Source organism: Helicoverpa armigera, chromosome 19 (genome assembly GCF_030705265.1).
Source record: "Helicoverpa armigera isolate CAAS_96S chromosome 19, ASM3070526v1, whole genome shotgun sequence".
Lineage (NCBI taxonomy): Eukaryota > Metazoa > Arthropoda > Insecta > Lepidoptera > Noctuidae > Helicoverpa > Helicoverpa armigera.
In genome coordinates this window covers 6,734,281-6,754,503 of record NC_087138.1, presented here as the reverse complement: position 1 = coordinate 6,754,503, position 20,223 = coordinate 6,734,281, and the positions used below count along the sequence as shown (strand labels likewise).

Sequence of the window (20,223 nt, the reverse complement as noted above, 5' to 3'; positions counted from 1 at the left end):
CGACCGCTCACAGTTGGCAGGTGATGCATACACTCGTTCTACGGGCACGAATATAAAACTGCCACGATTTAACGAGACCTCAACTTTAAACCATTATAATAGGAATGCCGACACTAAAAATGGCATTTCGAGAATACAACGCGTTTAGTTAGCGGTTAGCTAAGCTAGTTTTTGTTTTTTGTATTAAGCAATAAAAGTGCGCTATGGTTAAATGGGGTTTGAAATTTTCATGATGGCAAATTCTTCTTAATATTTTCGACTTCTGTGGTCGTATTTATATAATTAAATTAATTCCTGGAAAGTATAATGCAACTTTCCAAGTAACATTAAATGCTAGCGCAAAATTAAAACCCGACAATTAACGGGAGATTTGACTTATAAACCTGTCATTATAAAGTCACGGACATAAAATACTAATAATTACTTGTGTAACAGCAAATGAGTTACACAAGGCAGTAGAAATTACATTGAAACGATCCCAGTTACGTCCGGTTCGGTCATATTCATTACTATTCAGTTAGCAAGCGCGAATATTTTGCTTGCAGTGTTGCTTTATGGACTTGTGTATGTATGCGTGAGGACGTGGCCATGTGTGCACTTTTATGTTCTTTTTTTCACAATTTATTTATCGACGTCGCCGACAGGTGGCGCTGCCGCGCGATCTGTGCGCGCGATACGTGTAAACTGGCTCTTAATATTTCATTCCACATTTTATTTAGGCGCAGTCAACCTTAAAGCTCGTGCAACTGCAATGCACGTACATATTGTTTTACGCGGGAAAATATGTTTAATCATCATCGGGGTGTGGATATCATACATAATTAATTATTTGGACTTCATTTTGATATTCGTTAACCAAACATTTTTTTTAATGTTTTGGTTCTCAGGGCGACCTAATGGCATGCCTAGTATCGATTGTTCCACTTAACATCACAGATGTGTTGACGAGCACTGTTTGAGTTTAGCATTACCACTATAGTTAACAAGTAACACTGAGACCGAATCTTACAACTCTTGTTTACACAACAAATACCGAAGTGGAATTTACTTTTTCCGAGTTTTCATTGGTTGTTGAGAGTCGGTGAAGTTATGAGGCAATTAGCGGGTTGCTAGGATAAAATAAGGTTTTTTTTAAAGGACCGGCATTTTAGGCACAGCAGTGGGCGGATGTGGGACTCCGCCGCGGAGGTTATTTACCCTATAAACATATAAACTTCGTGCCTTCACACCCCGTACTTTATCGTTAGAACCTTTTTGCTCTTACATTACTGTGAGTTATCCCAGTCATCCATGACATATCAGAATCAACTATTTGCCTCACGTTCTTCAATTGATATCACAGTTTATTCCATTAATAGCTCCCTTTAATTAATGTTTTATAATTATTTACTAAACATAGAACAGGATATCCGTTTGTTTGATGTCTCGCTCGATGCATTTATCGTGTGTTTATCAAAAGTAATCATAACATTCCGTATCAGCGATTGGAAATAATAAGAGTAATGTTAGCGAGCATTCCCTGAATACACGTAAATATTTATGAAAGAAAATGTCTTTTAACTGGAAGGTTTTAAGTGAAAGAGAATAAAGGTACATTTCACACGAGTTCCAATCAAATACCGGGAGAGGGGCAAAGCATAAAATATTCAAGTAATTTAGGGGAAACGAGAGGATGCGGAAAACTGTTCGAAAACGCAGGTTCGTGAATAGCCGATAATCCACATAATGGACCGCAAAGGGTAATCTAGTTAGCCTGAACTAGTAATCTGACCGAGTTTTATATAACAATGTGATCTTGACGTAACTGACGCGATTAACAATGACATGACTTATTTAAGTCACATAACGATCAAAATACATAGTCACATCTACGTTCGATTTTCAAAATATCTAATTCGAACATTTCACAGTTGAAGTCAATGAAGAAGATGATTTCAAAACACATGCTAAGGTTGCCAATTCAAAAATAAAAACGTCAGCTTTGGTTAAACAAAGCCGGCACAATGCACAGCATATTTGTTTTAGCCCTGGCAACCCTAATCTTAAAGCAGTATCCACTTACCGGGTTTAGGAAGGGGGGTTTTGAGATCGTTGACGGCCAACTGAGGATTCTCTTGGACCTGTAAAAGTATTTAAAAGTTACATAAACTTATTGATGAAACAACATTAATAAACTTGGCAGAAGATGGACTATTCGATTTGAATAAACTTATGTTCGATATCTACATAAACTTACAACGTCCGATTATTCTTAAGATCCAACTAAAATCTTTTTACCAGAAGTAAATCTCGTCATATTTTGGACCTCTTACAGGTCGGCCTACTAGGAAATTTCAAAAGAAAGTACTTTAACAAGGCCCAAATAGAAATTAAATCCTGGAATTCCTCTCCACAATCTTGCTCCCGGGAATTAAGGCAGTCCCAAAACACGTATGTAAAGAAAAACACTTTTCCCACCCCATTTATTCTCCGAACTTAATATTCTGCAGGAAAAAGGAGGACACTTTATTATTTTTCCCATACACACTAATTTAACTTAGTATTACACAAACGTTATGTACTAAAAGCGATATGAAACAGACTTGATCATATTTCTTTGACAATATGCCGAAAAATGTTGGCACTTCCAGAGTTCTATTAAGACTGCTCATAGGATTTTCAGCTGTTTGTGAAAAACATAAGGATTCTTTTAGCTCGAAGGTTTGTCTTGTATGTTATGGCCCTTTTGCCTGAATAAAATTAATATTTTTTATCGTTGTGATGAGGATTACACATACATTTCGCCAGTATTGCTGTCCGTAATATAACCTCTAAGCCTATTTAGGACATTAATTTTCGTTACGAGTTTTGCACAACTAGAACCATCTGTTGTGTATTTTATTTGCTTGTTTGACATTTAGTTGTTATATCATTGATAATTGTACAAAATAACGAGATAAATTACAAAACTATCAGATGTTAGGCACCCACTCTTCTAGTTAGGGTAACTTTTCTTGAAACCAGTCCAAAATTCAGAACTATCTGATTCCATTTACTAAGCCACTCCAATAAAATGCCCATGCCTACCTCTACGTATCTCACCCACACATCCAATCATCTTTCGTAGAAGTGGACAAACCACGCAATATTTTTTATAAAGCATAAAATATTATTAAGTTAGGAACATGAAAGAATATTATTTTCAAGATATGTACCTCTTATATCTGAGTACGGCATCAATTGTCTCTTGTCGTCACAAATCATGGTCACATGTACGTATTTTTCGCGCGTATCGACACTCGACCTTGCGTCGCAAGCATATAAACGTACACACACGTTTTAAGCGTAGTAATGAACTTGAAATTTGCATTTATAATTGTTTTCATATTTTCCAAACGTTTTGTGTAAACGTAGTTGTAGACATTTTTAATTAATTTTGTTACCGTGGTAGTTTTACGTACAATTGCGTAATGAATTGAGTCGCGAGAAATGCGAGAGTGTGCAATATGTTATATCTTATGTCATTATTTTTGCCGAATCAGTGTCAAGGCTGGCTGTCCTAGTTTTTGCATACAAAGCTAAGTCCGGACAGTACAGACGTCAAGCGTGTGACGTTGTTATGAGACTGTCACTTGTTTCGAGCAAGGCTTTATTGGATGTCATTGCGTGTCTTACCTTATTTGTGTAAGGGTTGAAGATGAATTTGTTCTCCGATTCTTTCCTCGGCGTCGCTGCTATCACTGTCAACGGCGTCGGGAGAGACTTCATCTCCTACAAGTTATACGAATATTTTAGTAATACTGAAACTTATTAAATATACAACGAATGCGAAATTTAATCGTACGTACCTTTAAAATACTTTCTATTGGCGGTTGACTATCCATAGCATTCTGCAACAGGAATAGTAAAATACATTAAATAAGCCGAAATATACGCTGAATACGATACGCCAGAAAAGCACATGATAATTAGTAACATTAAAACAATACAAATTCATATACAACTGAAACGTGGAAATTGGTTATATTTGCCTACACGGCCGTCAGATACAGACAAAGGAATATGATAATTACTGTCGGGATTCCGTACATTTAAATGTACGGCAAAACCGCAGATCCACTGAGGAAAATGTGGGCACGTGGACAGAGGAAATATTGTGACGTCACAAATACCGCTAATGTTACACAGTTTAATTTATTGTGGATGGAAACCAAGGGTAGTGAACAAACGAGTAAAGAGATAAGGCGCGTTGCTCACATAAAAGTTTGGACAAATTTGCACTAGCAAGAATAAAACTACTTTTACGAGAATACATTATGCCTCCTTAGCGAAGCGGGGCGATTAAATTTAGGGCCCGTTTACGGCCGACTATGCTTGTATGATTTACGACTTTACGGCAATAAATGTATTGTATTGTTGGCGTTGAAGGAATCTGCCGAGAACCTTAAATATTCAATTCGGAGAACTTATTCCTTTTACAACATGGCGGCAAATCAATTGGGAAGAGAGACAGAGAATGTTTATTGAATACTCCGAAGATCAGGGTATTGACTGGATATATTACAAGTTTTAATCAATTGGCGTATCAAAAGAAGTGATGGTAAAATTATAAAATGTGTAACAAAAGATGGACTATTCAAATCAAACATGCATTACACGTGCTATTCAAATTTCAATCACGTTACTGTATTGTGTAACCAATACAAGGAATTTCGTCCCATTCAATAAAATTGCCAAATAACTAAATGCCATAATCAAAATGGTGCAATCAATTAGCTGAGTTTTAAACTGACATTTCATACAATAAAACTCCCACTTGTTGACCTATCCTGAATACTAGCACTAGGTCTATGGTACGCGTGGGACTGAACTTCAAAGTTCAACATTATACGGCTGAATATACTGGTCTCAGTATTTTTACAATTCTCTGTATTATTATATTAATTACTGGACTAATTGAATGACATGGATGGCGACATGCATTCGTGGGAGGCAGCATGAAGAGAATTACTATTTTTGTTCTTCTCAGATTTTCACTCGAAAAGAAAAATACGATAGTCATTTTCAGAGAACGCACGTAAATGTCAATTGTAACCATTCCTAATATTTTATTAACAGCCTTAAAATGAAATGCACATTGAAAATTAACAATTCTCACAATAAATAGCGCAGCAAATAAAAACTGGTTGTAAATAAGAACTAAATAGTTGACGATCGCTTAATTATTGACAACATCGATGTTTGTCTGGGGACCGTACAGGCACGCGACGGTCGTTAACTTCACCATGGTATTTACAATAGTTTGCAAACAAATGGACGTTTTAAAATCACTAGCGCAATATTGGGCTTGCAGGCTGTCTATAATTCATTTGAACTGGTGTATAAATGTCGTGACCACGGTTTTTGGCCTAATTGACAGTTTTATTGACATCCGTCTGGCGAGCCCGGTCTGAATAGTGATGCTGAATGCACTGGTATGCACATGCATTCGATCAATAGTCATGGAAGCACGATGGTTTAAGATACATGACACGTTAGAAGATAAATTATCTAGATAAGTAGTCTTCTAAGAGAGACGGTAACTATTAGAGGAGGTTATGAATGAGATGACAGGTTAGTGTGATAATGAATAGTTAAAGGTGAGTGAGGTTTGACCGAACTGACCTGTGACTGGATACCGTTTGGTATCCTGAGTGGAGGCGGTCTGTGCGGGGCTCCCGTAGAACCGGAACCATCGCTCTGCACCAAAAAAATTACATTAATATTCTATTCACCTCGCCTCTTAATAGAATTACGTTTTGGGATTTCTTAAACGACATCTCCGAATTGGATTTGTTTCTTTTTGTGGACCAAATTTGGAATCGTTGTTCTTCTAAATTGTGCTCTGAAGATATTATCACATCCGACGTATATTTAGACTACGTATTGTTAGGTAAAACACAAAGCATACATACGTAAAGTGTTCGTGTGATTTCCTAACTCACCAAGTTCCCGGTATCAAATGTATTCTGCCATTCATCAGCGTATGTACCTACATGTAGCAAGTTTCCCCGAGTGATCGAAGTTGGTGGCGCCGTTTTGGAGTTAACCACATTAAACTTAATTACAATGTACGCTTGATGAATAATTCAGGCCGGAATTAACTAGTCCAAGATGTGGCTCTGTTACGGCATGAGAAGTTTCAAATGAGACGTGAAAAGGCCGGTCACGCATCGTATGACCCCCTTTATCAGCCCTACCACCATAATATTAATGTGACTCCTAACACGTTCGCACTTGTTCTAAATCTAAATTCTGCATCACAATAAAATGAGTCTTTAAAGAGGTTACACCAGGAAAAAGTTGTATTGTCGTTAAGCATATTTCAGGGAAGCAAAGCGATCCAGCACAAAAGATGGTGGAGCCCGAAGCGGCAGAGTTTGGTGGGGAATTTAAAAAGTTTCATGATAACACAACATTTTCCTGGTTGATATTGCTTTGTAAAGCGTACAGCGTGACAATAAACACCATTGTGTACCGATAAGCAGTTGTACGAAATTTTTCTCTATTCTCGCAAGAAGCGCAATAACGAGTATATCTGGAGCGTTTGAATTCCAGACACGTGTCGCTTATTATTTATATACCTTAGAACGTTTCTTCCGCATTTAAGAGAAAGACTCCAAGCAGACCTTTTTCGTAGAATATTAAACATGTAACCAGCCAGTATAAAATGCACGAGTCTTGGATTTAGCCGATGCAATTAATTAAGGTACAAATTGCGGTGCGCAATCAGTTTTGCTTGTATTAAGACAGTTGGGCTGAGGTCGCATAGGGTAACAGCCGGAGGGCCGCATATAAAATCCGATCGCGGCGCATACACGACATTGGCTGGTTGCAGGGTGGCTGCAGCTTTACACTACATATATTTTATAGTTATAGTGTGTGTTTACCTTGTTGTGTGGGATATGGGGGCGGTGATGGCGGACGCCGTTCTGGGGGGCGTGTGCGGGCTTCTTGAACTCGCTTTCTCGCCGTGATGGTGGGCCTGAGGACAAACAAACATACTTTATGAATACGGATACCATTAAACATCATTAACTTATCATTTACCTGATTTTAAAAGGCCGGGTCTTTTTTCTTATTTCTAAAAGAAGATTCTTTGTTGTCTACGGCGATTAAGTTGTTAATTTACATTAATAGCTTATTCTGTTGCGCTCAAACATCAATCTTCAAGAGACTAAGTAATTATTGTTTGGTGTCAACGTTTACGGTCGCCCGAGATTTTTATGGATTAATAAAAGACCGACATCAGCCAGTCTCGAAATCATAAGGCACTTTAACTCCCGTATAACTAAAAGAAGGGGGTGGGCGCCCCCGCCCCCCTCGGGGCTCGTGAGGGGAATCTCGGCTAGGTGTTTAGCTGGTTTATGGAGATTGCGATCAGGACAAAGGAGTCCAAGTTACGACGCCTAGATTGCGCACTGATCCATATAGTCCCCTCTAAATAGATAGCTACCTCACCTTTTTCTATCAGAAACTTATAGAGTGAGTTTTATAGTGTTTGTATTATGTGAAACATGTGTACGAGGATAATGGAGTTCTTTGTATGTATGGGTATTATTGAGACGGATATCGTTAATTTAATCCGGGTCGATGTTCGATGGGTTGCGTACATTATTATAGAAGTTTAATGGACGAATGTAACCTATATTAATATTTCATTTTATTATAATGGGTTACGTTACTAAATGGTTACTAACAATTAAGGTACTCGTAGCGTGCGTAGGAAGTATCTAAACAATTGAAACCACAATATCAGGGAAATTAATCAAAAGTTTTCACATATTTCACCATATGTTGAGGAATTTATTAACAAAATCGGATCTCAATTTTCTAATATCTACTAAAGAATGCGTGGGAAAAAATGTAATGCGCTTCAAATCGTAAGTAATTGAATTATGATAACTTTCAATAAATAAGATGATTCGGTTATTTTGTGAGCGCTTTAGTTGAGTGCGCGCCAGTGCAGAATATCTTCAATTACTGGCACGCACGTAATACTTACATGTGATTGGTCAATTTACTATTTCCCATTACCCGGCTACCAGTTTACAACCACTAATGCGATTCACTAACAAGTGCCGATCATAACATTCATAACTGAATCTCATTTAGCGATAAAACGGCGAGCATAGTGCGGTCATAGGGAGAAACTGCCGTCGAATATTTTATGCTAAAAACCTGCTTTCAAACTGATATTTATTTCACTATATTTTATTTACAGATCAAATTAAAGGTGCTGCGTCATTGATGTACCCGTTTAGAGTCTATGACATTTTCAGATGTCTAAATATATCTACTCCCAGGATAATATCATATTACATTTTTGCCTCTACGGCAGTCGCTGCGTACTGGGCGTTTCAGAATCTCCCAAGCTCGGTACACGTATCGATGCAATCCGACCACCTTATTGGATTAGAGGCAAAACACCGCACGATAATCTTCTCGGCAATAACTCTCTTATTTTTTCGGTAGCTATATTATAAGTGGGTATTTCTTTTTATGGGAATGTACACCGTGTGAAAGCATTGGATGTTACAGCAGTTAATTTGAAATAAAAAATACGTGGATGAATGAAAACTTAGTAGTTCAGAACTTTTTCAATAAAGGACGAATAATAATATTATGATTTACAACATATTTTGTTCAATCTTAAAGTACCTATCTAAGCAAAGCTTACGGTATACGCATTCATATTCTCAAAACTTTTATTCATAGAGCACGATAAAGATGGGATTACACGTGCATTGAAACTACGAGTAACTTCACAAGTATCAGAAACTTAGACGCTTCAAAACAAAGACCAAAGTTCAGTTTTGCATCGTACTACTGTGGATAGAGATTTAGAGAGAAATTCAGTTATAAGCTAAGCTCCTGACCTAAATCCCCAATACGTATGTATATTATAGTAAGTAAGAATAGTAACTTAATATTGAGAATCAGACTGTCGACAAAAGGAGACGGACACACAATGGTAGTCGGGAGCGACCACGGCAGATCGGCGCGCGTGTCGAATTCACCTTACAAATACCGTTACCTTATCGCGGCGATTGTTGCTTCAAATCGGATACAAAACCATAAAAGAGCTTGTGAAAAATCAAAGCAATTTATGTTACAGTTGTAATATTCACTGAAGGTAAACAGAATTATAGAAGGGGTTAATGATCGCTGAACCATGATTACAGACTTGGGAAATTTCCTGTTAGCTCACGAAACAATTTCAATCTTTGCCAAACTCAATATCCTATCAACTGATATTATAAGATTCCTGTTATAAATAAACTGCTAATGATTCCATTCAACACTAAAGTAACGAAGGGAATTTGTCACTACAATAATCGTTTGCTGACAACTTGCTTCTACAAATTGCAAGGGACTTCCTAGCATAACATTATTTACGCTACATGTTTCTTGTGTTATGGCACTGTCATTTGCAATGTTATCACTTAACCTCTCATCATCGTCATCATCGCTGGTACCTTACTTAATGATTGAAACACTAAATAAATTATTCTGTTGCGATTGTTGTTTTATGAGTATAATTTACTAGGATCGGTTTACTGTCGATCGGTCAAAAGCCATCACCAGTTTTCTTTGTGGTAGAAGTAATTATTTTTATATTGTCTTAATCACAGTTTCCTTTTGCTAACGATCACACATCGAAGACCCTAGTTATATTTAGCAGAAGTGCTTTTTGCGGTGGATTAGATTAATAGCCACGCCTTCTGTGTATTCAATGCTAATATGTTTTTCTAGTATCTCGGGCTTCGGAGTTGGCTACACCTGTGTGAATAAATACATACTTAATCATTCAGATATGGCCGATCATCATGTACGCTTGTATTTTTATGGCTAACAAATAAAAGACACCAGGTGGTTTAAGACCGTTTCCTGGCGGAGTAAAAAAAAAGGGTTTTATTTGTTTGCGACAACTGTTGGAGCCGCAGCAAAAAGATTAAGAATCGATCAGCTGTAGCCCTGATTGCTTGTGGGGTAGTTTCATATGAGCGGCTGACGGTGAGGGGGGCGCGGTGAGAACAATGGCCACTGCTGGCCAATGACGCGAGCACCTGCGGCCGTTGACACGTGCGCGCGCGCACAGGCCACTCGCGCCGCTTTGTTGATAATTACATGAATTATATTTGCGCAAACGATTAAATCAGTATCATACGTGTAAATCAGGTTTCATTTTAAGAAAACGTCGTGATGTCGTTCCAATGCATTCGAATGTTGATTTAAGATATTGACCAGAGTATGATCGCCTTTATAAATGTGTACATAGCCTTAAATAAATAATGAATACATGAACCTAAAAATATCTACGTACAATATAAATAAAGCACACATAAACTAAGTAGTTCCGACCCACTATTTTTAGCATTCCCTCAGGCATATTATCTCACTAACTGGAACAACAGATAATATGTTTATGCCGCATCGTTTCGCTCTTCGAACTTAATTGAATATTAAAAACGATGTAGACACTGTATCCATAATAAATAATAACTGTATAGTAATTCAAACGCCTACTATCATAAATGTTGATTTGGTATATTGATTTCTGACACTTACGCGAATATTAGACATTTAAATAAAACTACTTTTACGGATTTTATGGATTTTTTACGTCGGGATTAAATAATATAATATAACCGCGATAAAATCCGTAAAAGTTAGTTTTATTTAAATGTTGATTTGGTAATTAACACAAGCTTTTACAAGTGGTAATTCTAGATTGTGAACATGATTAAATACATAATATGGACTGCCTTTTTTCATTCTACATCAACTTTAAAACATGGAGATTATCTTTGAATTTCAATTGTTTGAGACAGTGAGTTTGTCAACAGTCACTGGAGAGGGCAAGGTGTTATCATAACAGAAAGTATTGTATAACCTGATTGTATAAACTATAAAGGTCCTTGTAAAACAGAATGATCAGCAGAATGCAGGGCACGCGTCCTCTTTGTTCGGCCCGAGGTCGCAGCCTACCGCGAAACGGAACGTAAGCGGGTCAATGCGATCTGCGACGACACGTCTCGAGGCCTTTCCCTCCGCTATAAGGAAGTTAATACGATTTATTCACAGCGGCGACACTTGTCCGTGTTATACACTATTTATAAAACTGCAAGATACACGGCACATCACCAGCTTCCGCCTTGGGAAGCGTCCGACCTTTGACATAGAAAAACTTTTCTATCACAACTTTCTATATTGGATAATACTTCAGTATTCGGCATTGTTGATGTCTATACAAAAGTTGTTTGGCATTTACTTAGAAGTCATGCCCAATTGTTGTGTCAAATGTTATGTGGTCACACAAAGTTATGTATTGCCAAACTTATGATACAAAATATTTTATTTGAAATCAACAAAAAATATAAATGTTAGAAGGCAGTAAATCTTAAGAAAGTCGACAGTTAAGTGCTAAAAGAAGAACAACATGATTTAAGATCTGAGAAGATTTCCTAAGCAAAAGAACTCAAGCTGAAGAGCAATTTTTATATGTTTTCTATCTCTGAGCGTCGGTTATGGCGCGGTTGCGAACGACGCCAGTATTTTGTATGCAGACGACCGACTGCATAAACAGAGAGAATACACTCGACAGCACACAGACACAATCAATGGGCTACCTCGGATACAAACAGAGATGTGTGTTATTAAACATTCGTTCGATAACATTGTATTACTTCTGAAATACATAAATATGTATAGGTTTACATTTGGCATGAACTAGGATTGGTAATATTTACGCAAATCTATAACAGCGAAAGTTATACCATGTCAATTCATTTTATCTTCAGGGATATCATTGTCACAAACTTACAGAGATGAAAGAAAAACTAATGAATACAGACAAAAAAGACATTCAAGAACCACATAAAAGTGAGTAAAACCAATCATAAGGAGTGATGTACATCTATTGCTGACCGCAAACGGATTAAACGAGTTAGAAAAGAACATTTTCGTAGCAACTTCTGTAATCTTGAGGTAATTCGCTATACCTTAGACCCTCACAGTTTCCTCGTCAATAAATAACTAAGTTTCTTTCACGCTGATTCTAGCCCTAACATATTTCATTCACTTGAGCATTACTCGGAAATCTTTTCTTGCAACTCTTCATAAGATGAGACAGGACCAAAATGTATGACTGAGCGCTGATCAGGAATAAGTTTGAGCTTCCTATTACTTACTTTTATGTCAGATTGATTTGATTTCATAATTGAAAATATGAATGGTGTGAATTCACAGGTTAGAATTTCAAACATTTTCGTTTGTATTACATTTCCCAAATGAACATTAGAACGAGTAAGAGAACCACGATTTAGACTTCCCGGCTTGTCCGAGAATTGTTTACCATATTACAACAATGGGAGAAACGGAATGAGAAATTCTAGGTTAACCTTTACGTGGATAAGGTAGTAAAGTTTTTTATGTTGGCGTTCAGTTTACGTAGGCTTACAAATAATCTTAATAAACATTCCGGCTTTCTTAGTATCGTGAAAAAGGATATTCCGACGAGAGTAGTATAAGATGGTTATCTACTAGAGATATATCATTGTGCGTTGCTATTTACTATTTTGTTACCGAATGAGTAAGTGCTTTTACATACATGTATGACTAAAGTTCGAACACCGAATTCTGTTATCCGGTCATACGGAAACGATACCCCACAGATTTTGGCTCATTTCATGATACCACTAAAAGCATTGCGTTAGATTCGGCCAATGTAGAAGCATCCTTAGTTGTTCCTTTATTTTTAACGATATTACGGACTTTTGGACATTACGTAGAAACTTCGGGTAAATATCTGCGGTAATGGGTTTCGCTGAAGGCCCAACAAGTCATGTTTAATTTTTGTGCGTATTCAAAACGTTGTGGTTTTGTTACCAAAGGTTATGAATAATATTAGTCGAACATTACTAGATAGAACTTATTTAAATTTCGATCAACTTTGTATATTTTAAAGTGTAGTAAATTAAAATTACATCGAGTTGGTAAACATTACCAATATTTGATTGCAAAATACAAATCTTTACTGTGTGGTAACAACAATTGTCACTTGGATATGCAAAGAGATACATAAATGTTTGACGCTGAGATTCAACGAGACGAGCACGTTGCGTCGTGCAAGACTATGTTACATCAAAAATGGCATCGCGGCACAAAATACGAGTAATTCTTGAAATTTACATATAATCAACGTCTATTCGAGGTCTGGCGGGGCACGTTCCACGTCTGCCGACAGCACTCAAAACATTTATATGCACATCACACATTGGCGGATTTCAGACGCTACCAACAAGCGCCTGTTGGTAAGTATTACTGCTTATTTCGAGTAAAAGCTCCTCCGTCCAGGTATCAGTTGCATTCTTACCGTAAACAAACCCCGGGCGCCATGCCTAGCTCTGTTTATAACACGAGACTGCAGTCGTATGCAATACCAAGTAGATTTTAAGATAGCAGTCGCGGCACGATATCGCTTTCACATAACACGAGACATTTTATAAAAACAATTTGTTGCTATTATTGGTCAAGAAGAGAAAACGCTATGTTTACCAAATCAAACGCTAAACGAGGAAGTCAAATGTCGGGCTTTGATATTTGTATCAAAGGATTGGGCTTATATTTACGAATAAGAGACACGTTGAAGATTACAGAAAATTCGTAAACAGACGTCGCGCCGTTCCCATACACCCCAAACCCTTAGCATGGCATTCCCTTGAACTCGTACGATGAATATATAGATTCTGTGAATTGCTTGAGATGGGGACAGCGGAACGCATAACACGCGGCCAGTGTCAAACGGCCATAAATTGTCCAGTCGGCGACCTACAAGCTTCTTTATGTACACCACAACTCCTAACCCGATACACACAATATATATTTTGTATGTTGTTCATTTTTCTTGGCTGGCGTCGGAATCAATTCCCAGCTGTCCCTCGGGGGTAATACCTCATATCGGTGTCCTGAGAGCCGCCTCATGCCAATATACTTTGTAAGTAGACAGTACGCACGCCCACAAATAGCTCGTGTTGTTTGTTACACGCGATATCATCCACAAACATTCATGTTATTATGTCGCTGTAATTTGCACAACGATTACATGAATTTTCTGCGGAGCGCGTTTCAAGGGTTAAGCTGCCAGTGGGTGAGACTAAGAATGAAGAACTAATGAGGCATAATCCTCTAACAGCCGCCTGTAATAAGCGCATAATGATGTGTGGCTAGAAAGTCGGAGTGACTGAAGACAGGCGTAGAAGAATAAAACCCATTGGCTCACACGGCTTCCAGTACATTTATCATATTTTCATGCGAGCATATTTCACAGCGGCCGCACAAAGAGGTGAGCGAAATAAAAGAGTGAACCAACAGAAATAATAAGAGTAATTCAGCATTCACGTCGGCTTTACCACCTCCGAAGAATTACCCTCATAAATCTTTCATTCGCGCGCCAGTTCAGCTACTCACTTATTAAAATAATCCTGAACTCTATACGCGACGGTTTACCGTCGTTATTTCGTAAATCCCCGATATTACTCCAAAATCCGTATCCCATTTAAACAATACGTACATTGTAATCTCGATTACAAATGTAAATTATATTTGCGAGGGCCGTGTAATAAGGCCGGGGAGCCTGAATGAATGTCAAGGGTGAACTCACCACGTTCTATAATAAAACATCCGCGTTTGTGGATGTGTTAATGATGACTGATAGACGAGACGGATCAGAGGCCAAACGTTGGCCCCATGACGCCGTGGACTTGTCAAATGTTACGTCATTTGCATACTCTAATGAAAATAACACGGTGATAAGGAAACGAGCGAAACTTACATTTATCACTGCCATAGGTCGGGAAATGTTGGTCAAATAATTTTCTTCTTTTCCTTTCATAAATCGTACCGCCACTATATAAGTGTTATGCACACAGTAAACCATTATATGCCGTTATAAATTCTAATTACAGTTAAAGTAATTACGACAATGACTCTGCTAACCAGAGGAATATCTTCCACTGGAGACTAATAATTCTGGAACAGATTTGCATAACTCTTCTAAGTAGTTACTTAGTTTAACATTTCTGTCTATAAACCACGTTATTACTCCCAACATTTCACGTAAAGCGCAGTTATTTAGCAGCGAGAATTAGTGAAAATTTTGTGGAGCACAAAGTGCAACATGCAAAAATGGCAGCGAAAAGTTGAGTAATATACAAAGCCAGATGAAACTGAGGCGTAATATGAAAAGTACGTATAAGACCTGTGGTCGGGGGAGGGTGGGGGGAGATTTATTTTATTAGGATATAGTAACAGAAGCGGTAAAACAGGGACGTTGGTGCTACTCGAAGCTTGAAGCAATAACATTTAGGTTTATAAAAGGCTTGAGAGACTATAGTTTGTCACCTGGTAGCGACACTTCCCACCACATCTTCGTGATCAAAAGACATAAATACCTTTTTTGTCTCTAATGGTCTTTTCAAGTACCCAATACACAATTAAGTAGAGTTTAATTAACTTGTGTCTAGACGGTATTAGGCTACGTGTGACCTTCGATATGAGCAATAGGCTCGCCCCCAGTCGAATGGAACCTTGTTGGTGAATAGTGGGTGTGTGACATATCTGCCCACATACTGACTATACAGGTGTGATAAGCACGTGACTCATTGTTCAGTAGAACTTCAAGTGTGACTTAAGAAGTCACTTTCTATCACACTTTTGATCCCACACTGTGTTGGTTGATACATTCAGGTGTCCTTCTGATCTTTATTTTCGAAAATCTCACTACAATATTTCCTCTTTCTTATATTCTATTCAAATAAAGCATTCCTTCCTACACCCAACATACTACTCTTTTAGTAAACGAGAAAGGAAACAACGAAAAAGACTCTCCGCATAAATACTGATATCCGTATTTTCGACACACAACGGTTTATCCCAAGTTGGTCATAAATCTGCAATAACAAGTCTTTCACCATAAGAGAATTAAGAGCAGAACCTATCTGATGGGCTTTATTAATGGTGAGAACAATACTGGTATAGTACGGGCACACGGCTTCGTCACGGCCATGATTGGTAAATTGAACCTTGACTCCGCAACTGGGTCGCACATCTTGTACTATTCATGTCTATGAAGTAATACAGTATGCCCACACTATAATGTATGTAGCAGTAGATTAATGCAAGAAACATTAAGAGGATGCTAAAGTAATTTTGCCAACATTTTTGTGAATATTTATGGCGTATGTTTACGCTATAAATATTTCTAAGGCTTCCTAAAGCTTTCTGGTCTTTTAAGATTGTACTCGCACCCGAAGTAAACTACTGAGGCTGTTTACGAAAATTAATGAATGCATATTGGTGTACAGGTGTATATGGTAGGTACAGATTTCAATAATCATTCTTCTTTGTGGAGTTGACCTTCTATAAGTTCTCTGCTCTGTGTCTCGAGTGAGTCTTTTGTTTTTCTAGTGAAAAGCCACTGAGTCACCTCAGACCTTAACATTTAGTTAGAATTAGTGACGTTATTTCCCACGCTTTCGCTTTTACTAGTACCCTTATTTCGTAGTAAAATGATGAAAGCACGTAGGTCATTTTTCTTTGAGGAATGCAGTAGTACATTTTTAAAACGGTGCTTTTTCGCCCTTAATAGCCGTCACTTATAGAAAAGAAAGTTATACACAGGAAAACAACGGAATAAAATTTAGGCGAGAGAGAAACAATTTGCCTTAGGCTAGATGCCGACTTTTGATATAGAAAACATGTTTCATTTGAAACGGTAAGCTTTTAGTATCTTTGACATTGTTTGGTTCATCAACATAGACATTGGTGTGTCAAACAAGGATGAAGATATTTCTTGTACACATAAATCTTGTTATTGGCATGATATTCAGAGCTCCGCAGTGCACCCGCCGCTAAGTGTACCGTCGAACCCTTAATTTCTCGCAGAGCGGGTTCCCAACACGTTATACGAGTAAATAAAACAAGCAGCTACTGAAACGCTTCATAACTACCTCACTTTTTATTGCCAGACTTATTATTGCGTTGCATTGCGCTACTTTTGAAAGCTTTCGAATACGCTTTAAAAGATTATTTTTTTGTTGCCCTTTTTAAGCCTATTTTCATGTATTGTGTGCTTATTTTTAACTGCAGTCATAAGCAATTTAGCTAGCAATTAAAATATAAATCGTTTAATCAATAGGTACTGCATAGTTGTTAATAGAGTTATTAAAAACAAAGCACGGGTCTGCGTCACCATGAGCGATACTGCAGAACCGCTCAATCATTATTATACCTTAAGGAAAAATTGCATGCCAGAATGTGAGTCATTAAGCTATTTCTTCTTACGGTATTATAGTACTTTAATCTTGTATTAACATAACATTAAATCACGCTTGTTTGATTTACGGGCAAGTGGAAACGTACTTATTGCATGCTTCTGCCAATGATGTATGTCAGAAATATCAACCTGAAAAGAGACAGATCGCAGATCAAATGGAACTAAGTCCTGTCAGACTGAATAAATAAGTCTACTTGACAAAAATTAAGAAATTATATCCTAGAAAATCCAAGCTAAATTAAAAGCCAGTTCCCCAACAAGATAAGTGCCGATGACAACTGAAAGAAAACCCCTTTTACTTTTTAATTCATGATTTCATTAAAATATTAAACGCTAGATCGAACAATCAAGAACATTAAACTCTACCCAATTCGTTTGAATGCCCCCCTGGGGCCCCGTTAAGAGGTAACTTGTCAAATTCAACATGCCAGCCACCTTTTAAAATTTTACGAAGATCTGTGCTTAAAATTAAATTCATTTTCACCGAAATTACGGCGGCACGTGCCTTCGTTTCAGTGTGAAACTTTTATATGAACTATATTTTGCGAACTGAAACTTTTATGTTTAGTAAATGTTTATGCCCTTCATCATGACTATCTTCATCAGCCTTCAATTGTCCCACTGCAGGGCACAGGCCTCTTTTCTTACTCTGTTCAAGGGTGTTTGCGATTTCAGACTTAAAGGTCCAGGTTTTCTTTAAGATGTCTTCCTTCATAATACTTTGAAATTACATGTAACTTCATCATAATCCACTTTCAACTAGTTTTATTACCATTAAATTAGTCTCCATTATCTACTACAAAATTATCAGTTATCGTGGCCTAGTGGGTAAAGGACCAACCTCAAGTATGAGGGCGCGGGGTCGATCCCAGGTCAGGCAAGTACCAATGCAACTTTTCTAAGTTTGTATGTACTTTCTAAGTATATCTTAGACACCATTGACTGTGTTTCGGATGGCACGTTAAACTGTAGGTCCCGGCTGTCAGTGAACATCCTTGGCAGTCGTTACGGGTAGTCAGAAGCCAGAAAGTCTGACACCAGTATAACCAAGGGGTATCGGGTTGCCCGGGTTACTGGGTTGAGGAGGTCAGATAGGCAGTCGCTTCTTGTAAAGCACTGGTACTCAGCTGAATCCGGTTAGACTGGAAGCCGACCCCAACGTGATTGGGAAAAGGCTCGGAGGATGATGATGATGGATATCTACTACAAAATTCGCGCTTTTTTGTTTAATTTGGCTGTTTAAAAACTTGAACGGTAAGGAGCATAAAAACTTTATTGAATTGAAATTAAATTGCGTGATTGTACAGAGGGTGTCGGTCTACAACCCCTAGGGTCTTGGGGGCTGGAACTGGTTAATATACAAAAGGAAACACATCCTTTAATAAAAAAACAAGCCGGAAATGTTACACCGTTCACCTTGACATCAAGACTTGTCAGAACCACTGGGAATTCCGTCCAATTTCTTTACCGTTGAATTCAAATGCATAAAGCATTGATGTCACATTTTTGCTCTCATTCTCACGAATGATTCAAGAATCTATAGCGCATTGTTAACTAAAACTTTATTTACCAAGATATTCCAAAATCTTACTGAACTACCTTATCTTGTAAATGGAGACGAAGTGATCTACCTACATAGCATAATTTTTATAAAGCATATTTATCAATCCGTCAGTTTTGCTAGCTCGTTCACGGACCTCTTTCACGATAATGCGATCATAACCCAATATTTAGAAGAGTCTTTTAGCGATATTTCGGTCGAGATACCGAAAACCTTTCAACTTTAATAAATTACAGCTTCAAAACGTTCACGAAGTCTTCTGCAATAATTACGAGAACTTAAGGTTATTGAATTACCGTTTGGAACCGTGTATCTTTTAAAGGAAGGATTTATCTCAATAAAGGTCTTTTCATTTTGTATATGACATTAAATATCTAAATCTCTTTCATGTTTATAAACAGTGTAATGTATGGAGATTTTTATCACTGACGCGTAACATTCGTTGTACAATTTATTTAAGCGTGCATGAATAATGGGAGCTGATTTAAAACTTTCTACACGAGCATAGTTTGAGCTATATGAATTTTCTCCTTATAGAGAAACAGGACACGTAGTTAACACTCTCGCAGCCGTGAGACGTCGTCGCAAATGAGAGGTTCACCGTGAAGCGGCTCCTCATACATCTTCATCTGAAGCATGACTACATTTCCATAAGGCGAGGAGTTAGTGTACAGGATATTAGGGCCACAATAATGCAATGACAAGTCAATTTGCGAGCGTGCGCCGCCGGACCGTCCGCGGTTGTCAACGTTGACCGATGCCCATCATTTATCATGACCGCACATCAAATCACCATCGGAATGTAATGGACACAGAACATGTTGTGACGAGATAAGTCGTTAACGGAATTAAACCAATGCACGACCAATCGCACGCTCTTGTTGCCCGCAATGTCAATATAATCACAGTTAAATAATGGTTCTCACAAATTACCTTTTCTACGTCTCTGTACCACCTAAGATGAGACCTATTTATTTCCTTTTGTAGAAAATGTGTTTCTCTTCCTTAATCTACTAGAATGCATGTGAACTCATTTTCAGTTTATGACCGTCTAAAATTCTTATCTAGTAAAATCTGAGCCAGCATTTTTATTCTCTTTGATTACGATCCATATAAAATCGGACGCATTCTACACGCCAATTTGATTTAGGATTTTGTACGGCGCATTCAATGTAAATCAAGTCGACCTCAATAATCTGTAGAATATTCTTAGAATAAGAAATCCAAGCGATACACGCGTGGAGCTCAATAACTCAGTGGCAAGTCAAGCAATAGCTAACTCGGCGGTTCAGTACGTCGCCGTTTC

At 37.8% G+C, this 20,223-nt stretch overlaps 1 protein-coding gene across 5 annotated transcripts in view; it reads right to left on the bottom strand.

Annotated features, from left to right (window-relative positions):
- Nucleotides 1-20,223, bottom strand: part of LOC110373270 (AF4/FMR2 family member 1) — a 152,185-nt gene that overhangs the window by 36,988 nt on the left and 94,974 nt on the right. For all 5 annotated transcript variants that reach the window (XM_021330495.3, XM_021330496.3, XM_049841429.2 and 2 more), the window contains 5 exons: nt 6,909-7,003; nt 5,644-5,718; nt 3,828-3,869; nt 3,655-3,750; nt 2,063-2,120 (listed from right to left, as the gene is read on the bottom strand). In XM_021330495.3, coding sequence (XP_021186170.3) covers nt 2,063-2,120; nt 3,655-3,750; nt 3,828-3,869; nt 5,644-5,718; nt 6,909-7,003 — 366 coding nt within the window. The remainder of the gene's footprint in view (nt 1-2,062; nt 2,121-3,654; nt 3,751-3,827; nt 3,870-5,643; nt 5,719-6,908; nt 7,004-20,223) is intronic.